Below are 25,934 nucleotides of genomic sequence, written 5' to 3'. Positions count from 1 at the left end.
TGGGAGACAAACCTTTGCCAGGTAAGTTCAATTTGAAGTAAATTCTGCTATTCTCTTCTACTAAAATAAACCACATCACTATTTGCTACATTAATTTAAAACCTACTAGATCCACACAAAATAGTGCAATAAATACATCATAAATACATAAAAAAATATGACAGATTTACCTGAGTTGACACAGATTCCTTTTTTATTTTACGTTTTTTGTTTTGTTTCATTTTATCACTGTGATCTCACCAAACACCACTCTCGCTTTCAATTTCAGCAGCAGCCCACGGAAACCATCCCGAAAAGGACACTGAGGAGGAATTGCAGCTCATCAACCTGGATGGATGCCGAGAGGCTTGTGGAGATGAAGTGTGCAGAGACTGATCGAGAGTCCCTTAAATCTGCGTTGCAGGCTGCAGTCACAGCGGCATACAGCAGTCACAGCAGTCGCACAGCGACACCGGTCCTGCTCAGGACGGAGAGGTCGAGTATGTGACCAAGTCCGAAATGAAAGAGGTTCTGACCGTGTGTGAGAATGCTGTAAGAGAGGGAATAATCATGGAAGTGGGCACTTCCTTCTTTTCGTTGTTCATCGACCGTGTCGTGAAGATGGGGGAGAAGGACTACCTCCCACTGTTCCTCAGGTTTGTGGACAGTTTCGACGTCATGCGATTGGAGCTCATGGGGTTCCTCGAGGCAGATCTCGATTGTGATTACATGGTACAGCGTCTGATGGAGATTCTCACAGTGGAGTGGCGTCTTGATCTGAACAACTGCCGAGGCCAGGCGTACCTCGGTTCGGGTGACGTTTCCTATAAGCTGAAAGCGTTTGCCTGCAAAGTGCAGGAGAAGCATCCTCTTGCTATAAGCACACACTGTTCATCCTACTCTTTCAACACCTGGTGGTCAAATCAATTCCAGTCCCCGCTGTTAAAAGAGCCCTGGATACCTTTGAAGAGGTGATGATGTTTTTTGGCAGCAGTTCCGCTTTAGAGAAACAGCTCGACCACGTGATTGACTTTGGTCTTCGAGAGAGCTACGAAAAGGTCCAGGAGTTGCAGGGAAAGTTTTGTACCCTCTGGCAAGAGAAGCATGATTCCTATGAAGTGTTTGTTCAGATGCTCGAGCCTTTGGTCGAATGTCTTGAGAAAATCAAAAGCAACCCGCAGAGATGGCACGCCAACGTGTCTGACCAAGCGGAAGCCCTTCTCCGCAGGGTGATGGAGTTTGACTTCATCATTGCCATGGTGGTCTTGAAGAATGCCTCCTCCTTCACCAGAGAGCTCAGCGCAGGTATCCAGAAAGACCAGTTCACTGCTGCCTCCCAGCTTTGCCAAATCAGCGGCATTGTGGCAACTCTGAACAGGGTGAAAACAAACATGAAGGTGTTTCACCAGAATTGGTTCGACGAGGCCTGTGCGATGGCGCAGAGCTTACGAGTACAGATCGAAGTGCCTGAAACGCTTTGCCAAGAGACAGCATGGTAAAACCTGTGGGTTATTACAAAGACAGCCTGAGCGTGCCGCTCGTAGACAACCTAATCAATGCTGTGAAAGATCATTTTTCAGAAGACCACAAAGAAGCCCTCAACTTCCTCTCCCTGGTCCCGTGCTCAGTCACAGTCAGCTACATGTTCGAGAGCCTGAAATCGAAGCCTCCTTTACAGCAGTGATCTCCCCGATGCCGACAACTTCTTTACGGAGCTGTGCTGTTGGCGAGTAACGTGGAAGACCAAAGTAGCATCTGTGACGATCCCGAGCTCCATATTTCACACGTTGCGCCTGCCACTCATGCAGTATTTTGGGAACATCAACACACTGCTGAGGATTATGTCTGTGCTGCCCAGCACGGCGCTGGAGGACTGTGGCGTCGTCATGCGCCACAAGCGGTTCCAAGACTACCTGAGAAACCATCCCAGGGACAGGTCCGCATGCCTGGCTATGCTGCAGGTGGGCACGGACTTCAACAGAGATCTGGATCGCATGGTGACCCAGTGCTTGAAGGTCACCCCACAAGCCTTGGAGGGCATCTGCTTGGTATGAGAGTGTATTGTTTTTTTTTTTTTGTTTTTTTTTTTTTTTTTTATATCTGTCATTTGTTTATATATGATTGCCTGAATAATTTTATATTTCTTTGTGTTCTTGTAGGACAAGGAAGCCAAGAGTTTGATCAGGAACACGGAAAATAATATGGAAGGTATGATGGCCCTTTCTTTTTGTAATTGAACATTAGGGGTTTTTTTTTATTCTGTCATAACTGTTTGTTTCTCTCTGGTGTTTGTAGTTGATTCTGTCAAGGATGAGGCAGAAGAACCCATACTTCAGCAATATCCTGTTAAGATGGAGGATCAAGAAATGAAGCCAACAGATGAAAATGGGCACACAGGCGATAACTTTCAAAGCCTGGCTACGGTCTTCAGACTCGCCGCACTCCTGGGAAAGAAGAATACCAGTCTTAATGACCTCCCAAAGAAAAAAGGGATCATTTGCTCCAGGAGCTCAGCATGTGCCACTGGGTTGAAAATGAGAAAAGCACACACTGCATTGGAGATGATGAAACGGTGAACCTCCTCATAGTTAGTATCAGAGATGTCATACTAAGAGAAATACAGGATTCTCCGTTCTTCTCGCTCATTACAGACAAACCTGTAAAAATTGCAGACAAGACCTACCTGCCTGTTTTTGTCAGGTATGTTGGAGAATCAGCCCCAAAAGTGGAGCTCATGGGCTTCTTGCCGTTTGATGAAAACTGTCACGTTGACTCACAAGCAAGCAAACTTGCAAAGATCCTCAGTGACGACTGGGGCTTGCCAATGTCTCAGTGTCGGGGCAAGCGTTCATGCACTTGGGCTCAGGCTATCAAAGCCTGAAGAAAATGTCCTTAGATCTACTGAAGAGCTTTCCCCTCTGCGTTGTGACACCCAGCGTCGTGTGGCCTTGCCCATTGGTTGGCAGGTAGTGTGCCTTGTCCTTCAGTAGCAAAAATGCTAGATATCACTGAAGACCTGCTGCTGTTTTTTAATGAGTCTCCTTGTCTGGAGGGACAGTTGGCACAGGCAGTGGATGGACTTCTGAACATGCCAAGAGAGGCCCTTGAGGAAATCCCAGAGACGTGTTGCTCCAGGTGGAAAAAGAGAGAAGACTTCTTTGACATTCTTGCTGACACTTTAGAGGGCGTTCTCAGCTGTCTAGATGCTGTTAGTTCGAGCACCACGGTGCAAAATCGATGCACGCTCAAGTTCTCTCCACGGCTCTGAGAAATATGGATTTCATTGTCACCCTCGTGATTTTGAAGAATGCCTGCGCTCCCCTCCGTAACTGTAGCACCGTCTTCCGCTGCGGAAACCCTGCTGACATTCTCTGTGAAGTGGAAAAAATTCCCTCCATCATCGAAGCCCTCAACAAAATGTTAGAAAATGTGAGCACTGTGCACTCCGCTTGGTTTGAGCAGGCCTTTCAGCTAGCAACAAAGGTTGCACCCGAGCAAGTGTGCTTCTCGGAGGAAGCCAACAGCTACGAATCTCCTGAGATCTATTACCGAGAAATCTCAGCGTTCCTCTCCTCCAAGCCTCGTTGATGAGATGAAGTACAGTTTCTCAGACAGCCACTTAAAAGCCCTGTCGGTGCTGTCGTTGCTGCCTTCTTGCAACCCACAGCCCATACTGTCGGAGTCCACAAACAAGCCCTTCAGTGTCTACCTTACGGATGTTCCTGAGCCCGAAGCAGCGGAGCAGGAAATCAACACGTGGGCGGCTGTCTGGAGGGAGAAGTACCAGGATGTCGCTCCACCGGCATCCATTGCTGAAACTTTAGTTCATCCTGAGTCAAAGAGCCACCCAACCATTACCTTACTGCTCCGGCTGGTGGCCGTCCTGCCCAGTGTCAGTATGGAGTGCGACCTCATGAAGACCACCCTGAATTCAATGAGGGATCTGTTCAAGAACACTGTGTGCAAAGGTGACAGAATAGCTCAAGTGATGCTTCGCTCCCACTGCAACACACTACTGAGACTGCCAGAGGTCATCGAGAAGTGTACGGAAGGTGATCCAGAGCGGTCCGTGTTTGTCCCAGGTAAATTTCATCAGCTGGAAATCTTTTTTTTTTTTTTCTTTCTTTCTTTTTTTAAAGAATGAGATGTTTTTCTTCTCATCTTAAATATCTTAAATAATTCTTTTAGGTGATGGGAACACTTCAAAGGCTAAAGCTGGACAGTGGTAAGTGTATTTATGGAAACTTATAAATATGATTATTCTTCTGATTGTGAAACAGACCTGCCAACCTGTACGTGTTTTGTGGAGCAGGTACGCAATTTGACGTGAAAATGCGCTGATTCGATTCTTCCTTTAAACTGTGTGAAACGCTGCCGACGCCTGTGATTTATGTAGCAGTATGGTGGCTTAACAGCTCGAACTAGTCAAGCTGAAAACATTGGTTAGTCACGTGCCAAACATGTGTCCCTATGGAGCCCTCCCATCTCCGGTCGGAAGCTCTTCCACAAGCAGGCTACAGAAGTATACATAAGTATTGACAGTAAGAGGTAAATCTCATATTTGTTTGTCTTAATTAGTTAAATAGAGAGCATCAGCTCAGTTTGAAAAGACTCTTCACCACAATCTGGGAAATTCACTTTGTTCAGATGTTTCGAAAACATTTGAGCTGTTCAAAGAATTTTGCTAATACAGTTAATGTGGCTGGAAAGAATGCCATTTTTTGTTCTTATGGTGATGGATGTCTATGTCATACGGGTTGTAAGGGTTTAAATTGCTACTACTTCTATTTTAAAAATGTTTAATTCATTTTTCTTCCGGCTAACGAAAGAATCTGCATGGCACAAGTGTTACATTCTTGCTAAGGTTGGCAGGTCTGGTGAAAAATTCAAATGCTTGTAGTAGAATATTTCTGTGAATTAATTTATATTTGAATTCTGAAGCAGGACTGTGCAGCTCAAGTGTAGCCGAGGAAGCCGCTGATGGAGAGACGTCGGCGGATGAACAAGTGATACTGAAGGTCGTCCCAGGGCCAAGAACTGCAGTGTCCTTCTATGAGCCACTGGTACGTGAGCAGATGCTCAAGGAATTATGGGACTCCCAGTTCTTCACTTTTCTAACCGAGAAAGAAGTTGAAATCGATGGTGAGCTCTATGTTCCGTTGTGCATCAGATACCTAAACAAAGAGGATGTCCAGTGTGAGGAAACATTGGCTTTTATCCCCTTTAGCGAGGATCCGGTTGCCCTCACAGATTCGATAGAGACTGCTCTGTCTGAGAAGTGGGGCTCAACATGGAGTACTGCAGAGGGCAGGCCTTGCTGAGTGTTGGTGAAGTAGGGCTCAGATGAGGGCAGTGAGTTCAGCTTTATCTGCAAAGTACCCACAGGCTATTAGAACTGTCAGCTCTTCTTTGTCTTTAAATGTTTGGCTGGCTAAATCCTCCCCGGCCGAGGAGGCCGCCAACGCGGCGGCCCTCATAAGTCAGATTTTGCACTGGCTCACAGAGGACGCGGAGCGCCAGAACAAACTGGAAGACATGATCATTCACGTATTCCAGGACAGTGAAGCGAAGGGCAATGAGTTGAGGGACAAGCTCATCAAGAACTGGGACAAGAGCCACGACATGCACGAAATCATGGTCGACATTCTGGAGGCAGTCATGCTGTGTTTGAACGAGCTGAAAGGGGAGGGCAGCGCCTCAGCTCGGCAGAAAGCGTCGCACTTCTTTGACGCCATTAGAAACCTGGAGTTTCTCCTGTCGGCGGTGGTGCAGAAGAGCGTCTTGAGCGCAACAAAAAAGCTGAGCCAGTCTCTTCAGGGAAAACCGTTAGACATGTTGCTTGCTGTGCATTACTTGCCTTATCTCAAAACATCCCTCAGTACTATGAAGAGCGATATTGACTCCCATCACAAGGCCTGGTTTGAGGAAGCGGTCGCCCTGGCGTCGAAGCTCCATGTCACCATGTTGCATTCGGTTCTTCTTGAGCCCCTGAGTGAGTTTTACAAAGAATCAGTCAGCCTGAAGGTTGTTGAGCACTCGATAGCGGAGATTGACGAGCTCTTCACGGAGAAGGTCTTGGATACCTTGAGGTGTCTGGAGATTGTGCCTTACGCAATGTCCAAAGTAGAAACCAGCGTTCTGGGTGGTCTCGTGTTCCGCCTGTACAAGGACCTACCGGACCAGGCGTCTCTCCACACTGAGATGAAGTCGTGGAAGGAGAAGTGGCTGGACCCGCTGGCAGGCTACCTTCCAACCACCATACTCGATACACTCAAGACATCGCAGATAAGAAGTTTCAGCAACATTGAGACTCTCTTGAGACTTCAAGTCATCTTGCCGTTTTCACGAAGGGAGAGCAACTTTAGGGAGGGGAAACGGAGCTTGCAGGAATTTGTTCTACAGAAGAAGAGATCCCTCACTGAGCTGCATCCTCTGTAAAAGTTCAGGTCTTCCGTTAGCGTTACACTAGCAGAATGGATTCAGTGTGGTGTTGCAATCATACTCAAGAATATCAAGGTTGAAGTTGGGAGGTTGATATTTCTCTGTACATTATTGATCTAAATTGTTTGAGATTTCCTTTGGTTGTTATCCTGCAAAGCCCTATCTTATGCTTTTTTTTTTATTATTCTGTAGTTTGTACAGGTGTACTGCCCAATGGGACCAATGTCTTGGCAAAACGGTAAATAGCAATGCTCCAATGACGGTTATCAATGCTTGTGTGCCTTGATGCAAAATGAATAATTCACCAAGTTATCATGATGTTCGACGGTGTCCCATGGGCGTTTGAAACAACTCTATTTTTGTCTATCCGAAATGACCAGACTGACTTACGTATTTCACTGTCATCAGTCCACCCCAATTAATGAATTGCACCCTTTTGTCTTTTCCTGGGCACAAATAGAGAAGGTTAGTTCCATCATGTGTTCTGATGATTTTTCCCATGTTTCCTCTGTGCGGGAATGACTTTGCTGTAAACGTATCTTTGAAAGAATGTTTCCTCAATAGGAAAACCTTCATATATTTGTCAAAAAAGTAATAATATTTCAAAAAGACCGTTTTTCCTGTTTTGTTTTTGTGTGGAAAGCAGCTCTTCACTGCATTGTCATGCTTGTGGAATAACACAAGATGGTGCTGAAAGTCTGCAAGTGGCTCTCAAGGGGAAGCAACCGAACAGTCAGAAACAGGACCAGAGGCAAGGATTCAGATCTGCTTCTCTACCCCCCCCCCCCGCCTCTGTTAAATGGTTTGTTCATGTGAAAAGCTTTAATCTGAAAGGTGCATTGTTCAGAAACAATTCACTTTCTGGGTATTCAGCGTTAATGATTGAGGGAGGGTCATTCCCCTCATACAACCTTCGCGTAACGTCTCTACCAAGTAAATGTTTAGTTTTCCGCAGAGAAGTATGTGTCCTCTGGAGAAATGAGAGCCAGACTGACTCAACTGGTGTCTGCCACCAATGCAAATGATTGGTTTTGGCCTCCATTGTTACCTTTGGGTTTTAGTTAATGTGTAATTTGTATAAACAAGTCTGTCCTGTAGAACATTGTCTGTCTTCCATGTCAATCATTTGCTAAAAATTCCACATGGGCCTGAAAGGCTTCACAAGAGGCTTTCCACGCAGCTACTGTACTGAAGGAACTGAAGCGTAGTATATGGGGTCGGCTTAGGAAAAGGAAAAAAAAAAATGGATCAATATAGCTGCAGGGCAGCTCCTGGTTTTATTGTTTAACAAGAGGTCTGTTTTTATTGGTGGAACAAAGCACTGTGATTGAGTTCTGAACTCAGTCAGTCCCAAAGATGAAGCAAAGTGCCAGAAATGTTCTTAATATAAGTTACACTTGATGTAATAATGAATTTCCGTTTTCTGAGCAGGCCTTCTTGTCGGTGGCTCCACTGTGTTGTGTTCCTGACCTCCACAGAGCTCATTGTTTGGCTTCTGCGACAGCTGACGGTCGACTGCTTCTCCAAACTGAGCACCCGCTGACCCCATTGACTGCAGTTAGCACACTGATTAACAGTAAAGTGCCTCAAATTTCCTGCTTGAGATAGAACTGATTGTAACCAGGCACTGAGTGTTGTGTTGGTACCAATGCTTGCAATTTTTAAAATCCGATATCAAAATCACGTCGCCAACAATCTGATCCGAACACAAATGTCCCAAATGCTACACAACCGGACCTTCACACTGTTGACATTAAGTTCCATTATCTTCTGACGGTGATAAAAGATGCACCCCTGAGTGCACTTTTAAAAGCGACATGGACTCTTCCTGTGAGCTGTAACAGCAGATGCCTCTGTGACACAAAGCCCTGATTGTCGCTGCTCAGCTTTGTGTGAAAGGAGCATCTCTGCGTCCCCTCTCAGCTGCTGAGCCAACGGATCTGCCTCCGCCGCCGAGGCACCGAGCTCGCAGGCCTCACACCGTACAGCGCCAAACGAAACCCCCCGTGTCCGCTGCACGTATTCAGACCCTGGACGTACAAGAAGTCGAAGTTGCGGTTTAAGTCTCGGAAGAGTCTGAGCATGAAGAATACATCCTCCATCTTTTGAGCAAAACGGGGTATTTCCATAATTGACCCGTGCTGCAGGTTTCCTGCTGGAAGTCAAGGTTCTGCACTGATGTAAGACCCGTGGCACTCTGTAATCATGTCCATACACAGTCAGGATTTAACTACACTCTGGAGGGGAAGACAGAAGGCTTAAGTGGATTTTATTTCAAGGTTCTCTTTCAGGGAAAATTGGCAGGCCAGACCCAGAATTCAGATCCTCCTCTTATACTGCGAGCAGGGAACTTTTGGTTTGAATTATTCAGATGTCAGCTTGTTGATTGTACTCTTAAGGAACACTTCATTTCTCCTTGTCATTGTAAAACTATAGGATTTGAAAGGGTAAGTAATATGTAAGAGACCGCGCTTGCGTTGTCTTCAGCTGGGAGGTGTACGGGAGAATAAAACAATGTTTTATGATTGCTCGAAAGCTTCTTGTCAGAGCAGTGCCCAGCTCGCCTTCCGGACTTTCACGAGCATCCTTCACCGTGCATGTGGCCCTGGAGTGTTCTCACAGAGCTGTGTAATCCTTGAAGAAGCTCGCTTTAATCATTCCTAAGGATGTGCCGCCGCATTCATAGGAACCAGATGTATCGTCACAATTTATCTATTGTGCTGTTTGGAGCCCCCCCCCCCCCCCCGGACTGGTGCGAGTCTCTTTAATCCTCCTATCGTAGCTTGACTTTTATATTTACCAGCGCAAGCAGGTTGTGAACGAACGCGGCGTCCCAGACCGATGAGGCCGGCTCACCCCCACGCAGCCCACCTCGACCTCGCGCTGCCCTCGACACCTTTCCCCTCCCCTTCACGCCGGAGGAAACTTCTCTTTCTGAACGAGCCAAAGACGGATGCACAGGTCGAGATCGAACACCGTCACGAGAAAGAAACCCTGCAGCTGTTACACAGACGGCAAATAACGACCGAAATCCCGGAGTGTTTTATTGGTTTTAACTGTGAGCTGTGATACGGTTTACTCCGATGGCAGCGAGTCGTTGCTCCACATGCAAATTCCCACTTCAACTTTACAGGCAGGATATTTTTAAATGGACCACACTGAAGTGTAGTTTCCAGAAGATCATTACAGCTCAAATAGCATTTATTTATGTATGAAACGAAGATTATTAAAAAAAAAAAACTCAAGCTTTAAGTATAAATATATAAAATATCTTTTGAAGACACATTTTCATATCACTGAAGTTATTGCGATAATGGTGGAGATACGTTAAAATGATGCACTTGTAACAGTTTCAGATAAATACTTGGCAGATATGTCAAATTTCAAGCATCTAACTAGTAAAAGGAGATCACTTCTTATGTCGTGCATAGTTCCTAACAGCAATTAGTCAAACGTGTGAAGGTTTCAAATAAATCAAAGATCGCTATTTGCTACTGATAGGTGAATAAAGCAAGATAATGGTGAAAATTTACCTTGAAAAAAAGCAAATTACCTGCTACACTTGCATTTTTATGATGATCTGGTGACTTCAGAGGAACAATAACATCATGGCTCCTCTTCTCGAACCGGAGCAGCCATGATGTTGTGTGTTTCCTGGGTCTGGTGTTGGTAAACTCTCCCGGTCAGGTCATCGCGCCCGTGAACACACTCATCCAGAGCCGAGCGTGACTCAGGCCGCCGGAGGACAAGGACCACATGACGTGTTCCGAAGTGCCACCCATCTGTCACTTGAAAGGGCTCCGTCATCAAAGCGGAATAGGGACGGAGGTTATAAACAAATGGCGCACAAAAAAGCGCAGGTCCGGTCCCGCCAGGTTGGACGGAGATTGTTTATTTTTTTGGAGGAGACCCCCGCTGTGAGCAGAGCAGGGGGGTGATGGGATTTTCACCTGCTGTCCCTGTCCTTCTGCAGGGACCCGTCCTGACCTCCTCCCCACCTTTGGAGAAAGCTGCTGCTGATAACACATCATGTTCTTGTTATTAGTCAATAACCGTCTGGCGGCGGCGGCGGCGGCTGAGCCCCCGTGCCGCTCGGGGTTTGGTTAGAGATGAGAGACAAAATGAAATCCAACCGTTACAGAGTACGGTCCACTGATTGTTTCCATTTGAAAATTCCCCTTTTATAGCTGCTTTATTGCGTTCATGATGGCTGTTAATCAAAGATCCTGCTTTTAATTTCATTGGGGGGGGGAAAAAAAAAGTGAAAGAGCAGACGGAGATGAACGGACCTCATCAGAGAGTTAAGCCTCTATTAGTTTATCATTTTGTCAACAGCAGATGGAAACGCTGCTAATCTAATCCTCCCAGCATGCAGTGAGGGGTTCTTCAATTTGCTTTACAGTCACAGAAAACTTTGGAATTGAGTTTTTTTTTTTTTTTTGGTTTTTGCTGTTTCCAAAGCCAGGCTTGTTTCGACTGTTTTCCAGGGCTGTAACAGTAACTCGGCACCTATTCAGGCTGCGATCCTCCTGGGTGAAAGCTGAGCGTCCTCCCTCCCCTCCCCGTCCCCGGCGAGCCTCCCGGTTCACGGCTGCGCCTCCATTCCAGGAGGACAATGGTGGCCCGACGCCGTGAGACCCGGCGAACATTCACGCCACTCTCAGCCCAACTCCTTCCGCCGTATCAAAACCGTTTCACAACACCAGAGCCTCGCATTGTGTAATCCAGTTAGGGGGTTAGTGAGACACAAGATTGTATTTATGTGAATTTACATGTCAGGCTTCTGGTATATTTCACCGGCTTCCCAAAAAATCTAAAGGGGGTTCCTGATTTGCTGGTTGACTCGTCAGAAAATAAACTCCGAGCTCCGGCCCTGACCACATCTCGGTTAAACAACAGCGTATCGGAGAGTTTTGGAAACTTGGAAGTGTAATTACAGTTGGTATTTTCAGGCACACTGCAGCTCGCTGCAGCAGTAATCCCAGCGTGTCTAAAGCTGATTACAGTGACAGTTAAAAAATACAGCGGGGCTGTAATATTATCTCTGCAAAGCTGGTTTTCATCCTGGACGTGGATTATCTCTCATAACTCAGCTCTGATTCGGCTCTTACGCGACACAAGCCGCTCCATTATCGTGAACCTCGGCGGCTCTCGCATGCCGCGTCGTCTCCCGCCCCCTGACTTCATGTCTCCGTGCCGCTTGGAAGGCGAGATGCCGAGATCAAGGGAGGGGGGACTGCGTGTTGATCCCGGGCTCAGGAATGGAGAGCCTGTGTGCCAAAAAGGAAAAAAAAAAAAAAAACGTCTGTAGACGGGCCCGATCCCGCTTGGAAGCCGCGCTCTCGCAGTCGGCGCGGCCCGTTCACAGTTGACCGCCATGCGAGACACATTGAGTGTCTCTGGATGGCGGCCTGCGCTCGGGGTGTTTCGGCGCGGCTTGTTGTTGGGTCTGCGTCCGCTCCGGCACGACAACACCTGGCCCGCCTCGTTCCCCCGAGGAGCGCCAGGCCGGCCGCGTTAGCTACACCAGGCGCAAAGGTCAAGGTCTGGACAACCGCTCAGCGCTCGCTGCCTGTTCATCTGGAGGTGCAACAGATTCTCAGGAAAAGCTCCACGTTACTTTCCCACAGCTGGCTCGGCAGCATATCACTTACAGTGCGGTTAATATTTAAGGAAATCAGCCAGTGCAGAAAAACTCTGTAACTTTAGGAAGCTTTTATTTGATTTTTTTTTTCCCCCTGAAAGAGCACATGTTGGCTAGCATTCATGTGTGTGTGAGTATTGGGACTGTCACCCTGTATTACAGTGTATATATTGTAACTATATATGGAATCCACGCTCATAAATAAAAGATGTTTTTAGTGCCGCGGTCCATTCGGAGCATCACTCACCTTTCAAGCTGCTTTTAAATTTTTAGTGGAAAATTGGAATTCATTTCAGGGTGCCGTCTCTGACCGTGACATTTCCCTCAAATGTGACTTAAAGGTACTTTTAAGCAGGCCAATTTGCTAACAACTGGAAGGATGAGAGAGCAGAGATTTACTGCAGCGCAGTTGTGTTTTCATTTGTAGTTCACAGAAGAAAGGGAAAAATCTTCCTCACAGAGATGTAAAAACCAGATTCTGAGTGGCTTGTGATGGAACGCGTGAGATGAGTTCCAGTCAGATGATTACAGAGTTTCATATGAGGTTGGACTTTTTTTTTTTAAATGTGAGGAACAAATGGTTTTAGGTGAAAATTTTGCCCATCCATACATCACTATGAAGACTTCTGAGCCGAATAGTTTTACTGCTTCACAAATACATAAACCCAGTTTCTTAAATTTTATTCTATGTAAAATAACATAGTTATCTCTGAAGATTTATTGGAGGTGACAGTTATATGTTTTCCTAAGAAAGAGGGAGGTCCAGATCACCTTAGATCACCTTGTCTGCCTTTGGTGTTCCATATTTTAGCGATAACACAATCCCAGAATGAAAACAGGAAACTAATTCTCACTGTGTGAAATTAAGGAATTTGAGTGAACAAAAAAATCATTCTTCAGTAAAGTATAGTTCCATCTATATTTACAGTGTTTGGTGAGTTGAATGTGCAGAAAGACATTCATAAAAAAACAAAAATTGCATTTTGTTTTCATTTATAATATAAAAGACATTGGTGCCTTTTAATTAGTATTTATTTTATTAAAAGGAACACAAACTGTTTTAAAAGTTTGATTCGACGTTTATTGCCTAAATAAGTTATCAAGTAGTAAGATTTATGTATGAACAAATTTTTTTGGAACAGTATGAATAATAAATTGTTTTTTTTTCTCTCTCTATTATTGGAAAGTGTGTTCCTAGTGGCCAAACTTGCAGAGTTGATGGACTCGTGCGGATCACATCGCTGGATCACGGATGCGTCGTGGCGGCAGGCCGCCCTCCTCCGGGACTCTGGTTTGGCGGCTGTCGCTCGGACAGCAGTCCGGCCGCGGCGCGCGGCGTCCCGGGAGGAGGACGCTCCGGATCCGGGCCGCGGCGCGCAGCCTGCTTTCTTATGCTAATGCAGGTCTGACATCAGCAGTGAGATCAAAGCGGGGCAGGGGTATTTCAGAGCAGTCTGCCCCCACTCAGGCTCACTCACTCACTCTCCTCCACCCTGTCACACACTCACACACACACACTCTCACTCCCCCCTCCCTCACACTCGGACCCGCACCATGCGTACCTGTCCGGAGCTATTCTGCCACCCCGTGCTGGATTTTACCAATAAGGCGTCAGGCTGATCCGTGTCTAAGGATATTCCGACCTCCCTGAGATTCCCCTCGTTTCTCTCCCGGCCGGCTGAAGGGAGGAGGCTGAGCGGCAGAAGGTGAGGCGCTGCGCCGGCCGGACGCCGCGGTCCCGGTGTGCGTAAAAGAGGAGACCGGACCGAATGGCTGCTTTGTTCGGAGGATCTGCGCTGGGAGAAGTGTGTGAGCTTGGCTTTTTGGAGCCAAGACCAAGAGTTTAGAACAGATCCCGAGGCTAATTTGAGGGAATATAAATTAATAACTCTGTTTGGTTTTTTTTTTTTAGTTTTAATTTAAATATCTCAACTTCAGCGTGCGTCTGGGCGCGTTAAATGTTTCAGAATTGCTTTTACAAACTAAAAGTGAACGGTTTGCAGAACTTTTAACATTAGTTGCATGATTCATAAAATTTTTCTGTTCTCCTCCAACTGCATCCGTCTCCAGGCGCGGAAACAGTTTTACCGCATGTGTGTGAGCGCGCGCTCTCTCTCTCGTGTGCATGTGTGTGCGTGCATACTGTCGAGCGCGCGCGTGTGTGTAGCTATTAGCCTTTATCTGCAAACAGGGGGGGCTGCCATTAGGACCACTTTACCCAAAAGTAAACGTTCGTGGTAAATCTGTTAAACGCGCAGATATGGTGCGTAAAGTCCCGAAAAGAGGCGGCTCGGGAAGTTTCTTGTTTTCCATTGATAATAAACAATAGAGTGATTGTTTTGGGGATTTTAGAGTGAGTGTGATAAAATACCTTTAATGCACGACGGGCTTTGGCTGGCTCGTTGGGGGAAAAGGGTTAGAATCGGAGATTTTCCCACCTTTCGTTTTTGCGCGCAGCCCGTTATCAGCAGCTACCTGCGGCGTTAACGCTGCTTTCAGCCTTCAAAGAGGCTCCTTATCAGCCCTTATCTGATCCAAATGCTCCCGATGCTGCTGCTGCTGCTGTCCAAATCAGCCCTCTCCGGCTGATGGGGACCTATCTCTCCCTCTCTCTCTCGGATTCTTGACATTTTTACGCAGAGGGTTCGCTGCTGGGTGACACCGAAACCGAATTAGCGGGACTAAAATATCCGTGTAAATACTGTCCGATGGCGTTTGATCGAGCGGAAACAGGCCCCCCTTGTCCCGCGGTTGACCCAAAGTTCAGTGGATTGTGACCTAAATAAATCTGTTCAGAATGTGACATCAGACCTGGAGGCTGGGACATCGGATCAACTGAATGAAATCACCCTAAACTCGTTAAATTGTGTTCTGACTCTCACCATGTGAGCGGATTGAGAGCGTTTCTTTTTGTCTTCAAGGTTTCACTGCCGTCTCTTTTGTTTCTGGAGAGTTTGCTTGCCTGTTTGGGGCAGAAGTGCTGGGTTACTGTGGATTAACTCTGTGTGTTTGAACTCTCCCAACCTTGTTTTTTTCTGTAAAGATTATTTCTCCAAAAGCTCACTTGTGTTTATGCTTGTCATGTAAGACCTGTGAGATCATTACCGGCTTAAAGTCAAAACTTTCTGTCTTTGTTTTGTGAAGTTTGTTTCTCCAAATGTCTGAATGTTGTAAAGTTTCGGGTCCTCACAAAAACGTTCCCATGCCTCTGTGAAAAGAGGTTTTAAATCTGAAGGTGCTGTCGGTGGCCCACCTCGCTCACACTGCTCTCTGATTTATCGCAGGATTTAGCAAAAGGAGGCCGTGCCATGAGAGCTGACTCTGAGTCGCGGTGGAGAAGCCCGGCGGCCCTCTTTTGTGTTCGTGTCCTGTTTGAGCGGCCCGCTGTCCAGCCATGAGGAGCAGCTCTCATGCCCTGCCTCTCGGCGTGCTCGCGCGCTGCTGCTGTCCCAGCTCTGCTCCGGCATCAAGTGGCTGTAAGTATCCTCCCAACGCCGCCTTCGCTTTGCTTTGACTCAAGGACACTGGATTCTAGTCTGTTTTTGTTGAACTGAACATCCTGAGACGGGCCCCAACCTTTCCTGCGCCGCTCATGACCGAAGTAAGACGCCGTGCACGGCGTGGATTCGTCGACACGATGAGCTTTCAGCTGAAACGTCGAGTTCTTTGCGCTTCTTAAGATCCCGGAGTGAACCGAGTTCCTGCTGTGTGACGTAAAGAAGAAATGGAAAATGAAATGGAGATGAGTCGGCGTCACGGCGTCGCAGACGATGCCACCGCTTGCCCTCTCTCTCCCTCTCTCTCTCTGTGTTCTAGCCTCAGATCATGAAAATAGACACAAACTGTTGATGGCCGCTGTGTTTTTATGGTGCGGCGAAGCCAAACAATCGATTTCGCCATAATTTCGGAAAGTTTGTAAATTTCCCTGGTTGCTATTTTTTTGGAATTTGTTTTTGCTTCAGTCAGAAGTTTGGTGTAAACCTTTCAAGGCTTCCCTCACAATCAGCTGCAGCATCAGTTCATCGGTCAGTATTATCCGGACGGGTTTGGTTGTTACGGAGGGAGCGCTGGAGCCGGGATGGCATGGGCCACAGCGGAGAGCGGAGCAATGCAAAACAGATGCGCCTGTAAACACCTGCGAGTGCCGGGTTACCAGCCAGAGCCGAGTCGCAGCTTATCGCCGGGCACGGGGCGCCGGGCCCCTCGGCCCCCCGGCCCCCCCTAATGCGAACCAGGCCGGGGTGCGGGCGGCGCTGCCCGGTTCTCACGAACTCAGAAGGCAGAGATCAGAGCGAACCTGCTCCGCCTGTGGTTTCTCTATTAAGTTCATCCCCAATAAGTTAAATAGTTTAAATCAAACACATGATTCATGTCAAGCCGGGCCACGGAGGGCAACGCTTCCTGTGGGGGAAAACTCAAAACGTGGAGGATCCTCGCCGTTTTTCATCCCGGGGATGTGGATGGACCTGAATTTAGAGGAGCTTTTGGATTTTTTTTTTTTTTTTGGCAACTCTTCTGGCCTCCTCTTTGCTTTTGCAAAAGAAAAGTCCCGTGCCAAGAACGTGTCACTTGTATTTTATGAATCCGCAGCTGCCTTTCCTTTGGGATTTTCTCTGTGATAAGATGATTCTTTGCTCCAGCACATGCCAGAATATTTCCCTGCCTGAAGCATTATCTGTTGCTTTTTCTTTCTACTCTTTGTAAAAAATATAAAAAGCCTTGAAATATGTGTTCAGAAGAATGGCTCACACCCATCGTCAAATCAAACTCACATCATGATTCCTCAGTCTTGTAAATGTGATAATTTATAAGACATAAAAATATAAAACACAGGATGAAACAATCAGAGGTTTTTTTTAATGCATTATTGTTGCATTGCTCTTCCACGAGCTCAGCTGGTACAGCAAGTCGTAAATCCCACATCCTGCCCTTTCTTTGTGTGTCTGCAGGCAAGACTTGAGTCCAGGTTGTTCTCGTCCTCTGTCCATGACTGTTCTGATTGACGGTTCTGTCTTTTCCTCCTCTCTAGAGCGCTATCACACACTCCTGCCTCGATATACGTCAACCAGACCCAGCACTGCAAGATGCTTCCCGGCATGGTGTCCTCCCAGGCCCAGCTGTGCCGCAGCAACCTGGAGCTGATGCAGACCATCATCCAGGCCGCCCGGGAGGTCAAGAAGACGTGTCAGAAGACGTTCGGCGACATGCGCTGGAACTGCTCGTCCATCGACATCCCCCCCGACGCCACCAAGTATCGGCCAGACCTCGACCGAGGTACGAACGGGCAGATAAGGTGCTGAAATGCTCGCAGATGTGATTGTCGTTGGTCGTCTTTGACGTTCCAAACCCTCACTGTGCGTACAAGTGAGCTACTTATCTCTGTCTTTAGGAACAATAATGAACAAAAACTGTTTCAGCACAAAAACATTTCAAAATCAAGTAAATTCAAACAACAAGTGTAGAGAGTTGCAGTTTTTTGGAGACAATAGTTGCCAACCTGGAGTCCAGAATCCCCTTGAAGGGGTGCCAGTGTTTCCAGAAGGGGCCTGAAGCTTTGCGTGTTCCGACGATGTCAGAATCAGATTTGCAAATTTCAAAGAAAACCTTCAAAAAACTCTTTATGGAATCTAAAGCAGATGAAGCTTTGTGCTGTTGTGTGATATGAGAGTTAGTGGCGTCTCACGAGGGCATCCAGAAAAAAAATCAATGTTCTTTTCACCATCTCCTATTTGTTTTGGTCCTTTTCCACTTGCCTCAAGAAATCCACTTTATTCTGTATGTGAAGGGAAACATGAGTCCATGTGTGAGGACCAGATTTTAGCTCCTTACTCCTCAAGCCTTGATCGTTTTCAGTGGTTCGTCTCGCAGATGTTTCGATAGGTAATATGCAACCATCCTCGTTTTCACCTGTAACGGTTCACAAATAAAAATGCAGGAGGCCTCAGCAGCAAAGAGGTGCACACCTCGTCCCCAGTTTATATGAAAAGCAAAGAAGTTGAATCAAATCTTTTCATTGATAACTTCTGGTTTTAAGAGGACCTGCTGCCTCATTTCCACTTTTTTCACTGCTGCTAAATTCTTCCTTCATATTTTCCCAGAGACTGAAAGTGTCATTATTATGAAGTTTCCACCTCTCGCCACAACATGTCATCTAATAATCGGTGTGTTTCTGAACTCTTTTCCTCCACAATGCGACTGTTGTCGTCCCAGTTTGCTGCTTCTCTGGCTCAGTCAGACTGTGAATCAGCTGAAGACGGCTGCAGGGTTGAGCAGAGGGGTTGTTGGGATTGGGGGAGGGTGGATTGCAGTGGTATCCCTCTAAAAAAAAAAAAAAAAAGAAAAAGAAAAGACAGACATGGCTACCATTTACCAAATGAACATTCGGGCCTGAACAGGAAATGGCTCATCTCTGTCCGGGGATGTCTTTGATCTAAGCGGCCCACGGTCAGACATAAGTTCTTCTCTTACTTCCAAATGCTCCCCGGCCTTTAACATGTGTGCTTTCCGTGTACGCACATCGCCTCCAATTACATCAGTGCTCGGTCTGCACGGGCGCAGATATTCGATAGATACATTTTGTGTGCTTTGGTTTGTTCTTTTGCTGAAGCAGAAGCAGAAGTAGACATGAAAATAGACGGGCAGCTGAGGGGCTGATTATGTAACAGAAATAGTTTCAGATCTCCAAAGGTTTTTCCTCTCTTTTTTAATCCCTTTGAATCATTAGATAAGCCTCTTCGCCCCATCACTGGAATCCACTTCAACCAGTGAAAAAAGAGCAGCAGTCTGGATCGAGGACCGTCATAAACAATCAGCAGGGAAGGAAAATTAAAGGGCTTCCATGTGTTTTTTCACTCCTTGGCATTGTTTTGCAGATTGAAGGTCTTTGTCTTAAACAGGCTTTCAGCAGAAAACTAAACACTGCAAAAAATTAAGATAGTGGAAAAAATAATAATGATCATAATTCCTGCAATGAATTCCAAATGTCAATCAGCTTTTAGAAGGTTTCAATGAGGAATGAATTAGGAAGCAGATGAGAACGAAATGATTTGATGATGTGACTAAAGAGTGTGTCTGCAAAATGAATCTGAACAAATCAAAGAAAAAAACCCCAAAAAGTAAACAGAGTTCAGCTCATTCATACTGTTACTGATGAGTGACTTATTAGCCAGATGTTTATCTTAATCGCCCTGTGGCAGCTCAGCCAAACCTCTTTAACAACGTGCTGCTGGAATTCTAGACCGATCAGACCTCGAGATCTCTGGAGGTGAGCTCTGCTCTCTGAACCCTTTAACATCGTCTCAAAGAAAAAATGTTTCTTACACTGAACTTCAACGAATTAAAAATGACGCTTTGTTGAAAATATAGACAGACTTCTGCTTTTAAAACAGGCCAGGACTTCAGATTTGGAACTGAATTCTTGAAAATGTGGAGAGGAATTTTTCACATGAGTTCCTGATTTGTAAAACTAAACTGAGGACTATTTTGAAGCACCTGGGTTCATCAAAAAGCGCCTGGACTTCTGTAAACAGATCGAGACCCTTGCTTGCTTCCTAAAATATCCCACCCACAGACAGGTGCTCTGATAAAGAGATAATCATACGTCATGTTGCTACTGAGCGATGTGGTCTATATAATCGGGTTTCTTCTCGTCTGTTTCCATCAGGCACACGAGAGGCAGCTTTCGTCTACGCTCTGTCTGCGGCCACCATCAGCCACACCATCGCGCGGGCGTGCACCACCGGCGATCTGCGCCTCTGCTCGTGCGGTCCGATCCCCGCCGAGATCCCCGAGCCCGGCTACCGCTGGGGCGGCTGCGCCGACAACCTGCACTACGGGCTGATTATGGGCTCCAAGTTCAACGACGCTCCCATGAAGATGAAGCGGTCGGGCTCCCACGCCAACAAGCTGATGCACCTACACAACAGCGAAGTCGGGAGACAAGTAAGACCTGTAGTGTTTTCTGATGATGAAATATAAAGAAAAACGCTGACAGAGGAGGTCTTGTTTACCAAACCCACGTCAGAGCTGGTTTATCTCCCCCTCTGGTGTCATGTAGGTATTAAGAGAGGCACTGGTGAAGAAGTGTAAATGCCACGGCGTGTCTGGATCCTGCTCCATAAGGACCTGCTGGAGGGGACTGCAGGACCTGAGAGAGATCGCCATGGACCTGAAGACCAAGTATCTGTCCGCCACCAAGGTGGTGCACCGGCCCATGGGGACGCGCAAGCAGCTGGTACCCAAAGACATCGACATCCGGCCGGTGAGGGAGAACGAGCTGGTCTACCTGCAGAGCTCCTCGGACTTCTGCTCCAAGAACGACAAGCAGGGGTCCGTCGGCACCCAGGACAGGTGAGACTTCCTCCCCCCGGCCGCTGCTGCCGCGTGCGACGGGGATGGCGGCGACTTGCTGTGAACCCTGATGGTTAGCGGTGCATTTGTCAGCGTGAGTCACGTGAATGCAGACAAAGAGGAAATGATCCCGAGCGTCCACTCATCCAGGATGTTGACTCAGCCGGAGCGTTGTCCTGCGTGCAGGCTGGGTTTACTCTGCAGGGCCGGCTGATAACAGACGGTGGCCCTCAGAGGGCCTCATCTGCGGCCATTTGTCTGTGGCCACTGGAGTCCTTACCCCGCTATCTGTAACTAGAATAAATGCAGTTATTCTTGGGACTGAGTGCTCTCAAGCTGATATTGATTTGAGAGGGACTCACAGACAGGAAGTAGTAGATGGTCTCTGAAAGATAAAAGCTTATTTAGACCACTTGGCACAAGTGCTTTGATTGACAGGGTGCAGCTCTGCAGGAAATTAGCAGGTGGCAAGAAGCCAGTGTGACTGAGATCCCCCTCAGCGCTATGTGGGAAGTAATAGAAGTATAAACCCTTCCGCCACTTTGCACTCTGTACATTTTCAAAATAGAATTGTTCCAAGATGGTCACATGTAAAAAAATAATCCATTCTGTCATTTCATCAACGACACAGTAAAAATATGAAAACCATGGATGAGATTTAACCAGATGGATGATTAGGTGGACATGTCCACGGAGAAAAAGCCTCTAAAGCTTCTATTACAATAATGTCAGTAATGGGGGGCGAGCATCAACATAAAAATAAACCAGGAATCCCACTGACTTGTCTTTTTGAAGGTGTACATTTGTTGAAGAACAGAAAAAGTTTGAGGAAAGTTTTTTTCTTCTTCATAAAAATTCTTTCTGCCTTCAAACATTGACTTCAGTTTACAAAAAAAATGTTGTTTTTTTAATATATATTAGTGTTTATCTTTGTTAAGCATGTGAAGTAGTAATAAATCTATTGTCTGAGGCCTCGTTAACGATTCAAGTGAAAACGCACGTTTCCGTGTTGTTGTTTCAGGAGTTTCTTGGCATTAACTCCACTGATCCCACATTTTTAAAACTATTTGACAGAAACACTGAAAAAAATGTAGTTAGCATGCTAGGCCATGAGTTGGCGCTGTCGGTTGGTTTTGTAATGAATCCACACACACACACACAGAACACACACACTGTAAACCTTAATAATGGGAGAACGCGGACAGACGCCCAAGTTGGACTGTTGTTACGGTGACTGTTCAACTCTAAAACTACCAAGTCCGGAGAATCTGGACTGGAACCAGGACCAGGAGAATCTGGGCCGGGAGTCACGACACTCTGGAGGAAAACCTTGTTATAGTTCGTCTACGGAGCATGTGCAGAAGAACTGTCGACTCGGCCCACGGAGCACAGCGGGGTTTTAGAAAAGTTACGTTTCCCCCTGTTTCCATGGAGACAGAGTTGGAGCATTTTTGAAAACTTCCACCTTGGGAGCTTTGTTCTTCAGCACCGCTCCAGCACGGATAATTGGGTTATACATTATATTCCCGAGTCAAATCTCGAAGCATTTGAATCGGGCCGACTGGACCTGGTCACGTGTCTTTATCCGAGCGGCTTCATCAGTTTCGTGCTGCTGCTTCGATCAGGCTGGCTGGTCTCACGTCCCATATGGATCAGCGACGACACGTCAGCCAGACCGTCTGAAGAAGGTCCGGTTGGCCTGATTCAGCTGCTCCGAGATGCCTCCTTCAGATGAGATCATGCACAGACATGAGACACACTTTGAATTTCAACTCAGACAGTGGAAGCACTGAGACAACAATTTGCTAACATATAGAATGTAATCATACATTCATTTCCTTTACTGTCTGAGCAAACAGGAGTTGTACTTTTCTGCCTCTGTCGTTTATTTAGTTTCACCATTTAGGGAAATAGTGTTGCAGAGGAAGAGGTCAGGCTTAATATCTTGTTGGAAATGCTTGTTATGAGTGGATCATTTTGACGACGGCAGCAGGTGTTTGCTTAGAAATCTCTTAATCTCGAATAATTTAAAGGGCATTAACTCCGCTGATCCCACGTTAGCTTGTTTAGCCAGACATGCCTCACTGTGCGCGTAGTGTTTGCTGCTGCTGCGATCTGAAGTCGCGCCAGGATATAATCGCACCGTGTGAGCCGGCCGGGATTTTTAAAAAAAGGACCACTAAAAAGCACATGATGCTGTCCGTAATGAATTCCATGCATCATAGGAAGGGTCATGTGCCACTCAGACTGGTGCCCGGGTGCAGATAAGCGGAAGACGTGATTGGGGACGCTCGCCGGTGTCCGCTGTGTAACTTTCAGGGCCGATAACGCAGCAGCCGCACAGTCTGCGGCGTTGGGGCTTCTGCCAAATCACGAGGCGCCCGCTCTGCTGTTGACCTGATATGAATGTGTGACGCTGGTGTTTGTGTGCGAGTGATGGTGAGAGCACACTCGCGTGGATGCTGGTTGTTGTCATAGGAGTCTAGACTGATGGTATCCTGATGAGAGCCGGTTCACTGGTACGCCGCGGTGAGGCTCACACTGAGCATTAAAGTTTAATTATCAATAAAAAACAGGGTGATTACTGTGTTTCTCCAAGCTTACCATAACTACAGTCTGGCATCAACCAGAGTTGGCAACAGTCTCCCAGATCATGGGCTTGTGTGGAACATGGGTTTGTTCTGGGTCAGAAAAAACATGGCTGGAGCGCCAGATATTTTTCTGTCTTCCAGGAGGACTGAATCTAAGATGTGGTCCCAGTTAAGGGATGCTGGTTACGTATCCGCAGAAGAATGAGCCTCCAGTGCTTCGAATCAAGTAGTTGTAATCAAAATGAGACTGGAGGTTACAGAGACTAACACAGATATGGACAATCACACACACACACTCACATTCACTCCAACCAGTAATATAGAGTCACGTTTTTGGACCAGATTCCCCCTCAAAGAAGGTCTCAAGCAAAGACTCAAACCAGGGATTTCTCACTGTGAGGTGAGAGTGCTAACCACTACACCACCGTACACCCCTGGATTATTAAATCATTTGATTAGATGTGTTCAGCCTGTGGTAGTTTACTCGCTCTGCGATCATAAGAATGTGGTTATTGTGAGTGTGAAGCATTTTGATCTAAGAATTGAAAAAATTTGAAAAAAACTTATGTGCATTTTCTGTACCAATAAAGCACAAACTATGTTAGATTATAATAAATGATCAGTGTAGTGTCCAGTTCCCAGTCAGTCGTCCAAATCAGTGTTTTCTAGAAGCACTTTATGTAGCTCTAACAATACTCCAGGATTTCCACATCATCCAACTTTTTACACAGTTTTGTCTTGAGATAACTCTGGAGTCACGTCGACACATTCAGCTGCTTTCACAGGTCTGGGAGGAACCGAGACTCGTTTTCATGAGCGTCAAAGGACCTGATCGATTTAAGGCTTTTAATCATAAATCCATGTCAATCTGATATAGACTTCAAACCATGTAGAAGCTGATGGACTAACTGTGTCTGACAAATATAAAACATATTCAAAATACTGTGAGTTTGTGCTTAAAACGTTTGTTTCATTTGACAAGGCCTCAGAGAAATTGGGTTTTTCATGAATGTGTCTGTATTTAACGTATTAGGAGATTTTTTTCATTGTTGTTCCATCTCCGCCTGTGTTCATGGCGGAAACACTGCGACTTTTCCGGTTTCTACATTTAAACACTTTACCTGAGGACGATTCAGAGTCACAGCGGAGAGATTAAAGCAGCTGGCGCTTATGATAACCCAAACTGAAGGCAGACTGAACCGGAACGTCTGCAGAAAGACTTGAACCTTTACTTTTACTGGTCGTTGTCAAAGTGTCCGTGCTGCACCGGCCCTGCTCACATCCCGGCCTCCTCTCTGCGACCATCAGCAGCTGTTTTAACGCTGACCCGACTTCTGTTTCCGTTGTCGGCTCTGACCTTTACGCCACACCTGAGAGCAGCTGCGGTTCTTCGTCATTATGTCTGGCTAACAGGAGAATCTGGGGCACAGGGGCGGTGGCGGTAAGGGGGGGGGGGGGTGTTGAATTTTCACTCCCCTAATGGATAAATTGTGATCCTGGGATCTAAAGTGTGTCACTTCCTTGGAAAGCGCCAGTGTTTAGGTCTTAAATTAATTTACAGGGCCTCTCCAGCAGATGTGACCTGCTGAATGCGCAGCGCCGTCCTCCTGCTCGGGAGTGAAATAACCAGATCTCGCTCTTGACAAAACATAAGCGTTGGGGGGGTTTCGCTCCGCTCGCCAGCTCCCACCGATGTAATAAACCTGTCTCACATTCTCAATGACTCCTGTCGCTGCTCCGCCTCCTCCGACTCCCTCTCCCTCTCTCTCTCTCTCTCTCACCCTGCTGGTCATTAACACTCTGCCATCATAAAACAAAGCAATCATGTGGCGAGGGCAGCTACAGAGTGGGAGGGGAGGCCTGTGTATTCACTGTGATTTATGACGGGGGCTATTCTCCGCTCATTCAAGCTCCCGCAATGAGAGGCTCCGCCGCGCACAGACAAGCAAACAAAAAGAAAATGGAAGAGAAAAATGTTTGTGAGAAGAAGTGCACAAAGGGTTCGAGCGCGCAGGTCGGTCAAAGCCCCCTTTTTAAAGGACCTTTGTGGACTGGTGACGGCCTGCGAGGCTGTTGCAAAGCGTTTGAGGAGCGAAGCCGTAAATTTAGGTGTCAGGAGACGGCCAGCAAACCGGAGACGAGTTTGCTTTTTTCGGCGCAGCGTTCAGTTTGAGGTCTCGTTTTCTTCTCGGTCAGGATTAACCGGTGTTTTGCTGCTTTCTTTTTCAGGCAGTGCAACAGAACCTCGCTGGGCAGCGACAGCTGCGACCTGATGTGCTGCGGCCGCGGCTACAACCCCTACACCGAGAAGCTGGTGGAGCGCTGCCACTGCAAGTACCACTGGTGCTGCTACGTCACCTGCAAGAAGTGCGAGAGGATCGTGGAGCGATACGTCTGCAAATGAGCCCGGCGCCGCCCGCCACCCGCCGCCCGCCGCCCTCCACCTTCAGCACCCGGCCACCCCGAGGCTCCACAGATTAACCAAAGCACTACCAGAAGGCTTCCTGTCGTCTTAAGCATGCGTATCTCATCCAGAAGTGGTCTATACTTGTGTCACTATCATTTTTTGTATCACGGACTTCTGGTTTTTTTTTTCCTTCCCGGACGTGGAGAGCGTGGCACCGCCGCCATGTCATGTGAAGACCGCCGTCCTCCTGGGTATTTCCTTGTTCTTGGTAATGATTATAATTCCCCCCCCCCCCCCCCCCCCCCCCCCCCCCCCCCCCCCCCCCCCCCCCCCCCCCCCCCCCACAAGAGGGATGCTGAAAGTCTATCTTATTATATATCTAATAAAAGAAATAATATTGGACTCTGTGCTGGAGGAGGGGGATTTTTCTTTCCTCCTGACTAGACAAAGACTTACGTTTGGCTTCACTCCACAGAAATCAAAGGGTTCCCATGGAGCCACTTCTATTTTTTATCATTTTAGG

The 25,934-nt window shown here is 47.0% G+C and overlaps 2 protein-coding genes across 3 annotated transcripts; both read left to right on the top strand.

The window, feature by feature from the left end:
* Nucleotides 1–3,561: 3,561 nt before the first annotated feature.
* On the top strand, nt 3,562–5,257 carry LOC115395951 (52 kDa repressor of the inhibitor of the protein kinase-like). 2 transcript variants are annotated; one of them, XM_030101659.1, is made up of 3 exons: nt 3,562–4,061; nt 4,168–4,204; nt 4,924–5,257. In XM_030101659.1, the coding sequence occupies exons 1-3, from the start codon at nt 3,572–3,574 to the stop codon at nt 4,958–4,960; spliced, it is 564 nt and encodes a 187-aa protein (XP_029957519.1). In that variant the 5' UTR covers nt 3,562–3,571; the 3' UTR covers nt 4,961–5,257. The 2 variants fall into 2 exon arrangements, with proteins under 2 accessions (XP_029957519.1, XP_029957518.1); XM_030101658.1 differs by having other exon boundaries at nt 4,921–5,257.
* Nucleotides 5,258–15,458: 10,201 nt separating this feature from the next.
* wnt11 (wingless-type MMTV integration site family, member 11) lies at nt 15,459–25,691 on the top strand. Its single transcript, XM_030101641.1, is given in 6 exon segments — nt 15,459–15,498; nt 15,501–15,540; nt 17,094–17,338; nt 19,728–20,005; nt 20,121–20,413; nt 25,234–25,691. Coding segments are annotated over 6 exon segments (1,071 nt in total). The 3' UTR covers nt 25,409–25,691.
* The last annotated feature ends 243 nt before the right edge of the window (nt 25,692–25,934 follow it).

This window comes from Salarias fasciatus, chromosome 10 (assembly GCF_902148845.1).
Source record: "Salarias fasciatus chromosome 10, fSalaFa1.1, whole genome shotgun sequence".
In the NCBI taxonomy this organism is placed as follows: domain Eukaryota; kingdom Metazoa; phylum Chordata; class Actinopteri; order Blenniiformes; family Blenniidae; genus Salarias; species Salarias fasciatus.
Note: the sequence above shows the minus strand (reverse complement) of the source record. Positions and strands in the feature narration are given on the sequence as shown.

Coding starts and splice junctions, on each gene's coding strand:
- LOC115395951 (XM_030101658.1), top strand. CDS start 3,572: ATGAAGTACAGTTTCTCAGACAGCCACTTAAAAGCCCTGTCGGTGCTG. Junction 4,062..4,167: donor GCGGTCCGTGTTTGTCCCAG/GTAAATTTCATC, acceptor TAATTCTTTTAG/GTGATGGGAACACTTCAAAG. Junction 4,205..4,920: donor AAGGCTAAAGCTGGACAGTG/GTAAGTGTATTT, acceptor TGAATTCTGAAG/CAGGACTGTGCAGCTCAAGT.